We start from the raw sequence: 12,698 nt of genomic DNA, 5'->3' as shown, positions 1-12,698 counted from the left end.
TGGTCGCAAGTCGTGGGTACCGGTGTCTCCCGACGCCCCAATATTTGTGCAGCCTCTGGACAAACGAAAGGGTGGGGTTGCGTTACCGCACACATCTGCTGCCGCCCCCTCCCCCATCTCCTTCCCCCTTTCTGCATTATTTCATATGTTCGCGCAAATGCGCTTCTTGTTCCCACTACCGATGCGCAAGCGTGCAGCCAGCTGTGCTGGCCAACACGAGTAACCTCGCCAAACTACCTCAACCTCCGACACACGGTGACACGTCTGCAGTCGCCTGAAGCGGTTGTGTGCGTGCGCGTGCCACCGTGCCCCCCCCCCCCCCCAAATTCACGTCGCCATCGTAGTCTCTTCGTCTTCAAAGACGGTCGGATCGAATTCCGACAATGGCAGCTATGCCTGCGGCTGCGGCTTGGCGGAATGCGAGTTCGGAGGGATTTGCTGCGCCACCCTTACTCTGCCAAGTCTACACTTGTCTCTAAAGGCCACCTACTGCCCAGCGTTCTCTTTGCGCGTCACTGCCCCGAAGTTGTGCGCGTGCCGGTGGGTGCTGCGGATCTCAGTTCAAGGCGCCTGAATGACCTCTCGTCTTCGTCTGTGACACCATTGACGCTATCTTCGGGTGGCTCGTCTGTGTGGCTTGTACCAAGGTGCACGCCGCATCGACGCACCCCACACGATGTAAGGGGCGGGGAGCTCCTAAGGACACAGACACTCACACATCTCCCGCTCTCCCGGCACCTACCCACTGCTCGGCTCTTTAAGTGTGCTGGCTTTTATCATGGACCAGCTGTATGAGGCGATGCCGATTCCATCCTCTGCCGACGATGAAGACGCGCTCGAGGCATCCCGTTTGGACGTGAGTTCCCACTCCAGCGGCGCTAGCTCAACGTCCCGCAGCTGCACGCACAGCGCAGACGCAACATCTCCGGTGTCGTCAGATGCCGCTGGAGAAGCGCCTGTGGGTGACACGGACACTTTTGGCAAGGACCTTTATGCAGCGCAGCACGGGCAGCGTCAGGGACACGGCAGACACCAGGAGGTCTTCACCACCTCGAGCTCGCCGCACGCGCTCTGCAAGTTTCTCGTGCAGCTGCTGCGCGTTGCAGAGGATCTCCACTCCCGGCTGGAGTGCCTGTTAGCCGAAAAGGTTGCTTCCGTGTCAACCGCCGCACCTCACTCGCAGACGTCTCACCCCGAAAACGACAGTCGCGGATGTCAGGCCATCAGCGGCAGGGCGCGTGCGAGCCCCCAAAGACCTACCTTGGCGGCGTGCAAAGGCATTGCCAAGCTCCGCAGCCGACTCCGTAAGGAGACGGCCAATGTGCGACGTGCGGTAGAGGGACTCAGTGCGGCTGGGTGCACACATGCGCCGACGTCTTCTACCTCACCCGACTCGCTCGTCGTGCCACCTGCCATCTTCGAGGCGGCAGTGGCGTGTGCGCAGTGTAACTCCTTGTCACACTATGACGTTATTATCACATGCCTTGAGCGCGAACGTGACATCACCGGGGTCTACGTGCCCGTGAGCGGTGACGTGGGACCGCCGCAGTATGTGACCTCAGCTTCGGTGAACGGGTCGAACACCGCGCACAGGACCTCCTTCGGGGAGGACATGCGCATCGAGGTGGATGTGGTCTCCAGCAGCGAGCACCGCTGGATCAAGGTGAAGACGACTACGGCGCGCAACCTTGAGCTCGAGGCGGAGGCGCTGGACGTGAATGGTGCCAGCCCTTTTACCGACATGCTTCTCGCCCTCCTCGAGCGCGCGAAACGGACCTGCCTGCCGCACCGACGTGCCGCTCAGGTGGCCGTGGTGCTGCTCCACCCGCCGCCGCCCGCGCTGGAGAAGTTCTTTGCGGCGCACGGTGTTGTCTGGGCATTGCGTTCAGTAGACCACACCGTGCAGGTGTCACGACGACGAATTCGAGCACAAGGGCCGCCGGTGGCACCCACTCGGTCGGCCACCACCACCTGGCTTCCACCGCTGGCGCCGTCTCCTGCGGTTATTTGCCTCGACACGACCGCGTTGGTCACGCTTTGCTCCCAGAGCTGCTACGAGGATGGCCTGCCCCACAGTGTGCGGATGGAGCGGCTGGCACCGTTCCGCGTATTGCGAGAGCAGCAGCGCAAGGAAGTCGTCGAGTGCCGCGCCGTTGCGGAGGTGTTAGAGCCGGCGCTGCGTTCTCACACCGTCTGGTACACCAGAGATGCACTGGAGCAGGTTATACAGCATGCCCTTCTGCTACAGTGCGACAACGCGGCGGCCGATGCAGAGCCGTCTGTAGCTGTCAAGCAGCCCGCTCAGGCCATCCCCGCAGCTCTCATCGTGCCGACCGAGCTCGACTGGCTCGGACCTCTGGAGGCGGCGGCACGAGAGCGGTTCTCCGATTCCGCGGACGAGAACGCACACGAAGGCACTGCCACAGCTACCGCAACCGCTGCGGCACCGTCTGCAGCAGTGCCTCTTGCCGAGTCAACTCTTCTGGTCGAGTATAGTGACCGAGTTGAGAGAGCTGCCGCGTCTGCCTTGCCCTCACTGCATCAGCAGCCCAACTGGGTCATGGCGGATATCACGTACGAGGAGTTTAAGTGGATCCTGGAGACGATTGCGGGACCACGGGAAGTCGCGCGTGCTGCACGTCTGCTGCGCCTTGTGAGTGTGGTGGACACCACGTTTTTGCGACACCATATGTGCAGCGGAGGCGGCTACGACGGCGGCGATGGCGCGCCAAGTGTTACCGGACGTGGCACAGCAGCACCGCACTCTTGTCCTTGGCCGCCCCCGCTGCCCATCTTCACTTCTGTGGAGTATCTCCGACTCAGCGGCAAGGTGTCCCTACGCAACAAGATTGTCTTTGGCCTCGCCGACGCTGTCAACGCCATCATTGTTACCGCGAATGAGCAGGTGTGCCACGCCGCTCGTGAGCAGGGCGTGCATGTCGAGGCTTGCTTTCACCCTTCCCGCTCCCTTACGGAGCAGAAGATGTACCGACTGCGGCGGCGTGACGGCCCTAGGAAACCCCCAGTTATCACCCCCTAGCAGGCGTGGTGCGGAAGTGAGGAGTGCATGCGCGGAGGGCGGGGGGAGGGCGCAAAGAAGGGCAGTTGGCACAGAGAATGACGCGTCACCGGTGCTGGTGTGCTTCTTTTTCACCTTTGTGGCACACCAGGCCTTCTCTGTCTCTCTCTCCCTCCCCCCGACTTTGACGGCATGCGCCGCGTGTTCAGGGGTAGCTTCCCAGAGCTTTTTCTAATGGGGCAGACGTGATCCTCTCTCTTTCTCGACACACGCACGCACAGCGATGCGGTCGCGCTCACGAGCGCATCTAAGAAAGATTCTTCTCAGTGAGTCTTGAGCATGGTCGCAAGGTAGATGCACCCGCATGCGTACGCGCGTTAAGAGCGCGTGTGCGCGTAGCCATGGAAATTCAAGGGCCCGAAAACCAGAAGAGGGAGACGAAGAAACAGTGATTGCGGTTGCCAGCTCGCTCGCTCACGTGGCCCGGCTTGAAGCGTGGGAGGATGACAAGTACGGAGGTGCATCTCCTTGTTGAAGCTTTTTCTATAGACCTGGTGCTTGCCTGCGTCTCTCTCTCTGATTCTCTGGCACATTCTCACACACTCTCTGCTTCCTCTTCCTTTACCGGCCACACACATACACACACAAACCCACACATGCTACCCGTCTGCACCATGAGCTGTGTCTCTCACCACGCCATCAGAGGTTTCTGCTTGCATGTGTGCGGCACGCGTGTTTCCGTCTTTTCTTCCCCTCTTCTTCGCGTAAAGTGCGTTGTTGCACCAGGCATTGCTATTGAGAGCTGCAGCACACACCTCACATACCCACCCACGTACACCGCAGCCCCCCCCCCCTTCTCCCGTCGTTCAGGGGTGCACTCACACGCACGTACAGAGCAGCCACAGGCGAGGCGCACCGCAGACAGAGAGGAGGGGAAGACACGGTGGCTGGCATACATTGCATATTGGGTGATGTCTCTTTTCTTGTTCTGCTCGTGCTCAGGGACAGCGGGTCCCTATCGTCGTGGTGTTTCAGAGCAGTGATTCTCATCTGTGTGTGTGTGTTTGTATACCTGCTCTCCCTCCTGAGTCGTCGGCGGCGCCCCTGCGGGCTTGCTTTTGTGTCGGTGCCGTCGGTGCGTAGTATCAGTGGAAGAGGAGAGAGAGGAGGTGCGAGAGGGCGAAGTGGTGAGACGGTGCTGGCCACCCCCTCCCTCTCGGGCATACGTTTTCCCTTTCTATTACTATTTCTCGTAATTATTGTGTTCTCTTCACCATTGTTTGCCTCCTCGCCTCGTGCTCTCTCCTGAGTGTATCTCTCCGCCTCTCCTTCCTCCTTTCTCACCTCTCTCTGCTGCTGCTGCTGCTGCTGCTGCTCCTCCTCCTTTCCGTGCCCGCTTCGCTACGAACGTGTTTCTCTCTCTTTACCTTTTTTTGTGTGCGCGGGCGCGTGTTCGTAATTCGTGCTGTTATCTGGCGCTGGTTCGCGTCGACCGTTTTGTAGGCTCGGCGGCACTCTCCGTCTGCCTCCCTCCCCCTCTCCGTCTCCCTCTGTCTATGTGTCTCTGTGCCTTCGTCTTCCCCATACATCACACACATACACACACGCACACACTCCCCTTCCACGCCTTCAGCGCTTCCGTACGTTTGCCGTTGTTGTCGGCTTCGTGGCGCTGCTCGGCATGCCTGTGTACATGTCATCTGCGTCTTCCTATCATGGCATCGACAAGTCTATTCGCCAGATATCTACCGCGCAGGCGCTCTAGCGGACGCAGCAGTTGTGAGAAAGCGTGAGGCACCGAAGCACAGAGGATAGCCTTCTGCCGCGGAGTAAGCACGTCGAAGTACTCCGCTATACAGCACGGCGAATTCTGGTAATGCTAGAATACGCCGGCTTCGACGCCGATACGTGGTGGACGTACAGGAGCTTCTTCACGCAGACCATCCTCGCCCACGGCACGTCAGAGGCGCAGTCCTACCTCTGCATAGTGGAGCGGCTCATAAGCGCGGTCCTGGCCTTCCCAAGGCGGCCGGTGTCACTGCTAGAGGAGCACCTCCACTGTGCCGTGGCGCAGAGCACGCAGCGCAACGAGGAGCTGCTCGTGTATATGGTCAATAAGCCGTTCGGTAAGCTTCCAGCGCTGGAGTGGTTGCCGGGCCCGGAGTATGATGATGACTTCGTCGCCTGCGTCGCCCGGCGTCCTGTGAGGGACGTGATGAGCGTGCTGGAGCGACTGCCGAGGCAGCTGACCTTTGCCCGCAGTGACGCTATTGTAGACCTAAAACTGTGCAACCCGCTCGAGATTCCCGGCTGTGCGTACGTATCAGCTGGCTACTCATGCGCCACATGTCGCCTGCGCGGCATCCGCGTCGGCTTCCAGGCTATGGTCTATGACAATGAAGAGGCGGACGCTGCGCAGTCGAAGTACAATATGCGCAGCGATGCGCAAGTTAGCCACAGGAAGAGCTATGGCTTGGACGCGTGCATGACGTACGCCGCCTTCTTTTACACGCAGCCACAGCAGCACCTGCTTCCCCTTATGCACGCGCCGCATTTCACCTACGCGTTCGGTCACGCGGCTGGCGTGAAGGTCTTGTCTGCCAGCTGCCGTGCGCGCAGGCATTCTGTTAGCCATGATTCCACGGGCTTTCAGCACCTTGGCGTCACTGCCGCGTCGCTGTCGTCTCACAAGGCTCCCAGCAACTCTGTTACGGCTACCGAAGGCCATGAGAACAGTGACAAGTTGTCGGACGCAGTCGCCGGCTTCACCACCAGCAGCTTCGGCTCCGAGGAAGGGGCCGCAGTACCCAAGAGTACGGCGATCAAGCCCCCCCCCCCCTGGAGGACCACCAGTGCGTAAGGTGAACGACACTCGCCACGGCAGCGCCGCAGCCACCAGTAACGCGCTGTATGGCAAGTGTCGGCATCGTTGTTTCCTTTACGCTTAGCCTCGCGCCGTACGGCGCGTGGCTCATCGCACGGGTGCTGAGCGACGCCGAGAAGCGTGTTGACGTGCAGCGTATGAACGAGATGCTGGCCCAGTGACTTGGTCCAGAGTCGGACTGGCGGTCGCGCGTGGCGGTGCGTCACAGGATGCAGATGCTATTGCGTGCTGGTGCGACTCGCAGCTCGGCAGCAGATGTACCGGCTGCAACGCCGCATTCGGCGATGCCAGCGAAGAGCAGTCACGCGTTCCATCGGCTATTCGGTGGCAACACTCTTCCCCACGGGCCAACACTGCTGCCGCAGGTGCTCGGGACGAGCAGTCGGCTGGTGGGCGTCGATGATGTCCTTGACACGTGCGCCATTTGTCTGTGCCGGGTCGAAGGCGAGAACCCTATCATCGAGACGAGGTGCCACCACTGGTTCCAAGTGGGCTGCATCGAGGAAGACACTCACACTGCCGGGGACGTCCGCCCTCTCTGCTGCGCCACTCATGTCCTCCCCGATATGTCTCGTGCCACGGCGCTTGCGAAGAATATTTACCACGTGGAGGTAATCCTGACGGACGAGGAGTGCTTGTTGCCGTGCGTCGATGTCTGCGTCGGCGTCATCCTCACTCGCGATGGCAATTACCGTAACGCTACGAGCATCGCTGCTGCCGAGTGCGTGCGCCTCTACCCCAACCAGATGAAGGGGTCTGATCGGCAGGTGTTGCAGGCATGCCCGTGATGCGAGGGTCGTTATGGGTGCCCGTCTTTCCCCACGGCCACGGCGTCTCCCGTCGCGGGTGCCATTCGCTCGCATCTCTGGGTGCGTAGGTCGACGTGACTCACTTGCATGTCAGTGTCCCTTTTCCCCCTCTCACTCAATCACAGTCTGTCTTTCTGTACCCTTGCTTCATGCTCCGTGTGCCTCCTCGCGCACACACCGCACCTAAACGAGTACAGTTGACCGGTCTGCGTGCCTGTCTGTATGTGTATCTGGAGGATCTCCTCCCTCTTCTGGTCCGATTCTTTACCCACCCACCCCACCCCCGTGCTAGCATGTCTCTCAACGTCTTCCTTTCTGTCTTTCTGTCCTCCTTATCCTTAGCTCAGCCATTCGTCTCTCTCGCTCTGTATGTGCGCCTGCGAGCGTGCGTGCTAAGGTGTTGTTGCCGTTGCTTTCTTATCGTTTTTTTTTGTTGTATGTTTTTCTCTCTATGCCCATACACACGCGCGCGCGTGCGTGATGCCGGTGCCGCTGTAAAGCCCCCCCTTCCCTCCCCCCTCCTTCGATCTGTGCTTGGATTTCGTGTGTTCTCTTCACGTTTCTCGTGCGGTCTGTGCGCGTGTGCGCAGGAGAGTTCGGGAGCTCGTACCTGCGCATCATTCGTGTCTTCTCGTGTGTGTGTGTGTGCAGCCCGCATCCCCCGCTGGAGAAGGGATGAGGAGCTCACTGGCATTCATTCGACGTGTGCGCAGCGACGTTTTCAGCGGGCAGCAGCACTGGCGCGGAGAGGAACGCACGACGGCTGATAGAAAGAAGCATTGCTTAGTTATTATTATAATTTGCCAGCTCTCCCCGCCTCCATCACGTACACGTTGTCGCGCGTGTCGTGCGGTATGCGAGGATAACGGAGCCACCCATACGCCCAAATGGTTGCGCACATGCAGCGCACAAAACAGCGACGTTGGAGGCAGCGCCCACGACGTGCGCTCCGGATTTGTGTTGTTGTTTTCCAAAGTAATAAGCGAAGGCAAAGTGAGGAAGAAAGCGGCCAAGAGGCGGTGGGAAGAAGGTGACACCATTAAACGCGCAGCTGCGCCGGGACCATCCTCTGCTGCACCTGTGTTTCGGCGGTCAAGCGGGAGATAGTCTTGGATGATGTCTGCGAGCGTATAAATGTGTGTGTATATATAGATGAGTATGTATACGTGTATGTGTGACTCTGCATAAGGGCCGGAATATGTGTAGCCTTCGCTGCCTCCGCTTGTGGTACCTTGGCTGCCGACCAGCTATCGTCAGGGATGGGGCCGTGTGCGATGCAGTGGGCCGCCGCTTTTTCGCACAGGCGCTTCCATAGCTCTGTGTCTGCCTGCTAGCACGCTTCTGTGGACCTTGTGGGGACGTGCATTCAACACCGTTTCATTGGTGACGGGGCAGCGCTTGTGAAGACTCACAGCGCCTCTTATGTGCTGCTGACCGTATCTGTGCCATTTTCGTGCTCTCCACGACCTTGATATCCACTCGCCGAGCTTATCCACACGCTCACGCGCACCCACGGCGTCATGCGTTCTTGTCAATGCGGCGATTGTCTTCCTCAAACGGTTGTCCTTCGTCCCTTCTCATGAGGTGGGCAAAGTCAAGAAGAAGGCGGCGGCACCGGGTGGGGTTGTGGTTGCCGTTTGCGGTCGGCGTAACCTCACATGAGCGGTGGGGCAGGGCAGCCGAAGGAGCCGCGTTTCTTTTTCCTTCTACTCGAAGAGCATTGCCGCTCTCCGACTCACCACGTTCGAAAACATAGACGTACTCAGCGACGTGCTGCCCCCACGGCAGTTAAGCAAGCAGCTTGTGCCACGCAGCCACTAGACACGATGATCTCCGATGAAGGCTTCCTGTCTGCCCTGTCGCTCGGCGGAGGCGAACAGCGACCCTCTCCGTTCCCTTCTGCCATTCCACTCAGTGGAACTCCGTCTCCCGTGCGCGACGCGTCGGCGCTGTTGTCGTACACGGAAGCGATGACGCCGAACTTGTACAGCGCGCTAAGTGCCTCTGCCACATATCCGTCCGCGTACCTGTCAGACCCCTACATCTCGAGTGCCGCGTCCGCATCGCATGCCGTACCCCCGCCACTGTCGTCCAACCCCTACACATACGGCAGCTGGACGGCACCGGCGCCGCCTCTGCGCTCAGCAGTAGCAGCAGGGCCGTCGGCCGAGGCAGAAGCACGTGCAGCGCTTAGCGAGGCGGAGCGGCAGCGTCAAATCCTGCAGCTGGAGCGAGAGCTTGCCGAGGAGCAGCGGCAGCGGTTGGAAGCCCGCTTGTCGCCGTTGTCCTCGTCTGCCGCACGGCTCTCTGTATCGGTGCCGTGTGGTCGAACCCCTTCCTCGGAGGCTGCGGGCGACGCATCACGTTACGGCGGGTCGGAGGCGTCTTCTTCACCGCCACCCGAATGCGCCCACGATGAGGTCGGCGAGGAGTTGCGAGCCTTTTCGATGGAGGCACCAGCGCCTCCCAGCTCTCCGTCACCGCCATCGGCACATGTGCAGGCCCGCCTCTATGTGCGGGGGGCAAATGGCGGCGTGGACGCTTGTGGGCCTCCTGCCGCCGCCAGCAAGAGGCCGCAGGAGCAACCCGCCGAGCCCAGCGCGCCTCCATCGCCCTTCTTGGCGACACCAGCGGCTGCCGCCAATGGCTTAGCTAAAGGCTCAGCAGTGTCGCCTCAACCGCACCCATCCAAGACCCCAAGCCCTCAGCGTTCGTCTCCGCAGCCGTGCACCCCCCCAAAGGAAGCAGCTCCGTCGCTCTCTACAAGCGAGCAGTGTGCTTCGGCGCCCATAACGCGTGCTGGGGCCTCGTCGCCTTCTCCACAACGGGCGCTTGTGCGGTCAGAGGAGCGCCGTACTTCACAGCGACCCGCACCGTCGCCGCCGCCCTCTGAAGGGGACGGATCACGAGCATCACCGCGCAAGCCGAATTCTGCACAGCGCGCGGTGACCGACATGCACGAGGACGAGGAGCAGCGCCTGTACGAAGCCTACAAGCAGAAGCTAGCTCGCATTCAAGAAGCGCTGCGCCCACCCAGCGGCACTGGTGTGCTATGCGCAACAGCGTCCTTCGAAGCCTGCCGTGCGCATCAGCGACGCTACCGTCTCACTACCCCGGCCCTCTGGTCAAGCACGCCGCCGGCACTACCGTCGTCGTCTCCTCCGTTGCGTACCACTGGCGAGCTTCCGCTAGTGCGGCGAGCGCCCTCTACAGGGTCGTATGCCGACCCGGTCGCGCCCCTTTCGTGTGGGCGTCAGCGGCAACTTCGCTGGGATATCGCACACAGCGGAAACATCGTCGTCTCGAGCGACGGATATGTCTGTAAAGCGGACGCCACGGACGCGCTGGCACTGATCGAGCGGGAGTACGAGGGACGTCTTGAAGACGTGCTGCAGCGTCTGGTTATCCCCTTCTACGCGATGGGCAACCTCGGCCTGACGCGCGGCTCTCTGACCTTCGCGTTTCGCTGGGAATCGCCGACGACGATGCATCGCGCCTCGGGGCGGCAGCGGCGCGGCCGTGGAGGCGGCGGTGGTAGGGTGCGCCGCGCACCCGCACTGGCGTTCGGATTCGCCACCCGCGCCTTCACAGGTTACGGGACGGAGGCACCCGCGTTTCTGTACCTGTCGACCGGGGCAATCGCGCAGGGGGTGAGCACTACCACCTCCGCTGGCGCAGAACGCCCCTACGGTGCCCCGTACGCGCCGGGATCGGAGCTGGCTGCACGACTGGACCTGGAGCACGGGGAGCTGGAGTTTTACGTAGAGGGTGTCTCCATGGGCGTCGCATTTCGCTTCTGCCCCGCTCGTCACCCCGCACCACTCTTTCCAGTGGCCGTCTTCTCCGCCGAGATGGATTTGGCTGAGCTTCTGTACTCTGCCTGAGTGTGCGCGCGCAGTTGGAACTCCTCAACCCCGCTTTACCCTCCTCCCCATCTTGATCGTAGACGATGGCGCGCACACATACGCGTAGGAGGCGGAGGTGAGGTGGGCACGCTCATGAGATGTGATGATGGCTGACCTTGTGTATGCGCGCTGGCGCTTTTGATCACGCAAGGAAAGTCGCTTCGGTGCTGCTGTTTCGGCTAGAGTAGATGCGCACACAATGCTAGACGGAGGCGGCTCATCTTCCCTCTCTTTCCTGATTGCCTTTTAGACACATGGCGCGCTTGTTCGTTTTTTTTTTCATTTTTTTTTTGTTCTCGTTTCTGTCAACCGCTACCCGTCGACCTCTCTCTCTCTCTTGAGGGCGCCCAACGCATCTCCTGTTCTTGTGCACCGCCCAACGCACTGCCAAGTAATGCCATTGCAGCGGTGAGCGTGAAGGTCAGGTGGATACGAGGGGGCTGTATGTGTGTGTGTGTGTGCGTGTGGAGGGGGTGAGCTCATGTCTGCGAAGGTTCGTGTCGTGATTGCCTTGACACACGCATCCTCAACCATATGTAATCATGAAGGAACTCCTGCGCCGCTGACAGCTCCATGCAGTGAAGTTGACGTTGATCATCTCTCTCTCTCTGTGTGCTGGTGCTTCTGCGATTGCCATCCCACTGTCTGCCCTGCTCTTCAACTACGCGGCACTCCTCTTTTCTGTCTGTATCTGTCCTCTGTCGTGTAGCACCAGAATACACTGCCCGTCCGTCCAAATTCTTTCCTGCTTGTCATGATTGCCAGTGCAGCAGCACTTTCGCCCGCTTCCGACCTTGCTTACTAGCCGGTGTGCCAACTCCAAGGGGCTGCATCTGGGGTGGCTACTAGGCAGAGTAGGCGACGCCACTCTTCCACTTGCGTGTGGCGGTACAAACACGGGCATGCACACATAGACTCACAAGGCCGTAAACACATAGGGCGCATGCTGACACAGACTCACCTCAAGCTGCAGACTCAAACTTGAACACCAAAAAGCTGAAGCCAGAGAGAGAGAGGGGCGATACCGGACGAACTCTGCAACGTTACTGTGCAGCCCTCGCCGTCCTCTCCTGCTGCTGTAGGACTGCACTCTATCGCTTTTTGCGTAGTGACGGCTGGCATTTGGCTCCCCTTTCCACCGGTGTACTGGCGAGTGTTGCTGCTTATCCACCATGTCGGAGCTGCACATCGTCGGCGAGATCGTGTGCGGCCACGATTTCGGCGACAGCAGCTACTTTTGCAGCTACGAGATGATAACGGGCACGCAGTGGACCGCCGTCGAGGGGCGTACCTCCGGCTCGACACACGTGATGCGCAGCGGCAGCGACGGCATCCCGTGGAACTACCCCATCGATGTGCACTACAGCTTTAACAGCGTGCAGGGTTGGCCGAAGATCGCGATTCAGGTATGGCAGCTCGATAGCTACGGCTGCAAGGATATTGGCGGCTACGGCACCGCGTACTTGCCCATGCCTGGCGGCGGGGAGCAGGAGCTGTGCCTGTCGACGTGGAGGCCGAATTTGTGGAGCTCCAGCGCACTTGTGCGCTTGTGGCAGACGCTTCGCCTGTCTGTCATGGGCGGCTACCCGGTGCTCCGCGACAACTCTCTCATTGCCGACAACGAACAACGCTTCAAGCTGCACACAGTGACAAGCGGCACCGTGAAGATGTCCTTCACAGTGATGGGACGTGGAATGAAGCAGGCCGGCCTCATTTACGCATAATCTCGCGCAAGGCCACAGATGCATGGGTGCAACGCTTGCCTCTCTCTGTCTCCATGTGCACGTGCGCATACACGTCACCGTTTTCAGTGTCTTCTTGTTCTCTCTCTCGTCCATTGTTGTATGCCCGCACTAGACTCAAACACGAAATCAATACTCTCATACGCACACACACGCACACACACACACACACACAGTTGGATGCGTTGGCTTCTCCGTTCCTCACTTGCGAGCCGACCCTCATTCACAGCGATGGCCGCGTACAAACTCCTCGTCTCCACGTTTCCTGCATCGACGTGCGTGTATGCCCGTACGCACTGCATCTGCTGCCTTTCACTCTTGACAACTGTGCATAACCCA

The 12,698-nt window shown here is 60.1% G+C and overlaps 3 protein-coding genes and 1 pseudogene across 4 annotated transcripts; all 4 read left to right on the top strand.

The window, feature by feature from the left end:
• Positions 1-778: 778 nt before the first annotated feature.
• LINJ_25_0360 (conserved hypothetical protein) lies at positions 779-3,040 on the top strand (the record flags this gene model as incomplete). Its single annotated transcript, XM_001466032.1, has 1 exon — positions 779-3,040. One exon carries the CDS (start codon positions 779-781, stop codon positions 3,038-3,040), a length of 2,262 nt encoding a protein of 753 aa, XP_001466069.1.
• A 1,855-nt stretch (positions 3,041-4,895) lies between these two features.
• Positions 4,896-6,688, top strand: LINJ_25_0350 (annotated as a pseudogene). Its single transcript is given in 2 exon segments — positions 4,896-5,882; positions 5,885-6,688. Coding segments are annotated over 2 exon segments (1,791 nt in total).
• A 1,850-nt stretch (positions 6,689-8,538) lies between these two features.
• Positions 8,539-10,596, top strand: LINJ_25_0340 (conserved hypothetical protein; the record flags this gene model as incomplete). Its single annotated transcript, XM_001466030.1, has 1 exon — positions 8,539-10,596. One exon carries the CDS (start codon positions 8,539-8,541, stop codon positions 10,594-10,596), a length of 2,058 nt encoding a protein of 685 aa, XP_001466067.1.
• A 1,193-nt stretch (positions 10,597-11,789) lies between these two features.
• On the top strand, positions 11,790-12,341 carry LINJ_25_0330 (conserved hypothetical protein; the record flags this gene model as incomplete). The annotated part of the gene is made up of 1 exon (XM_001466029.1): positions 11,790-12,341. The coding sequence occupies one exon, from the start codon at positions 11,790-11,792 to the stop codon at positions 12,339-12,341; it is 552 nt and encodes a 183-aa protein (XP_001466066.1).
• Positions 12,342-12,698: the final 357 nt, after the last annotated feature.

Source organism: Leishmania infantum, chromosome 25 (genome assembly GCF_000002875.2).
Source record: "Leishmania infantum JPCM5 genome chromosome 25".
Classification (NCBI taxonomy): domain Eukaryota; phylum Euglenozoa; class Kinetoplastea; order Trypanosomatida; family Trypanosomatidae; genus Leishmania; species Leishmania infantum.
Note: the sequence above shows the minus strand (reverse complement) of the source record. Positions and strands in the feature narration are given on the sequence as shown.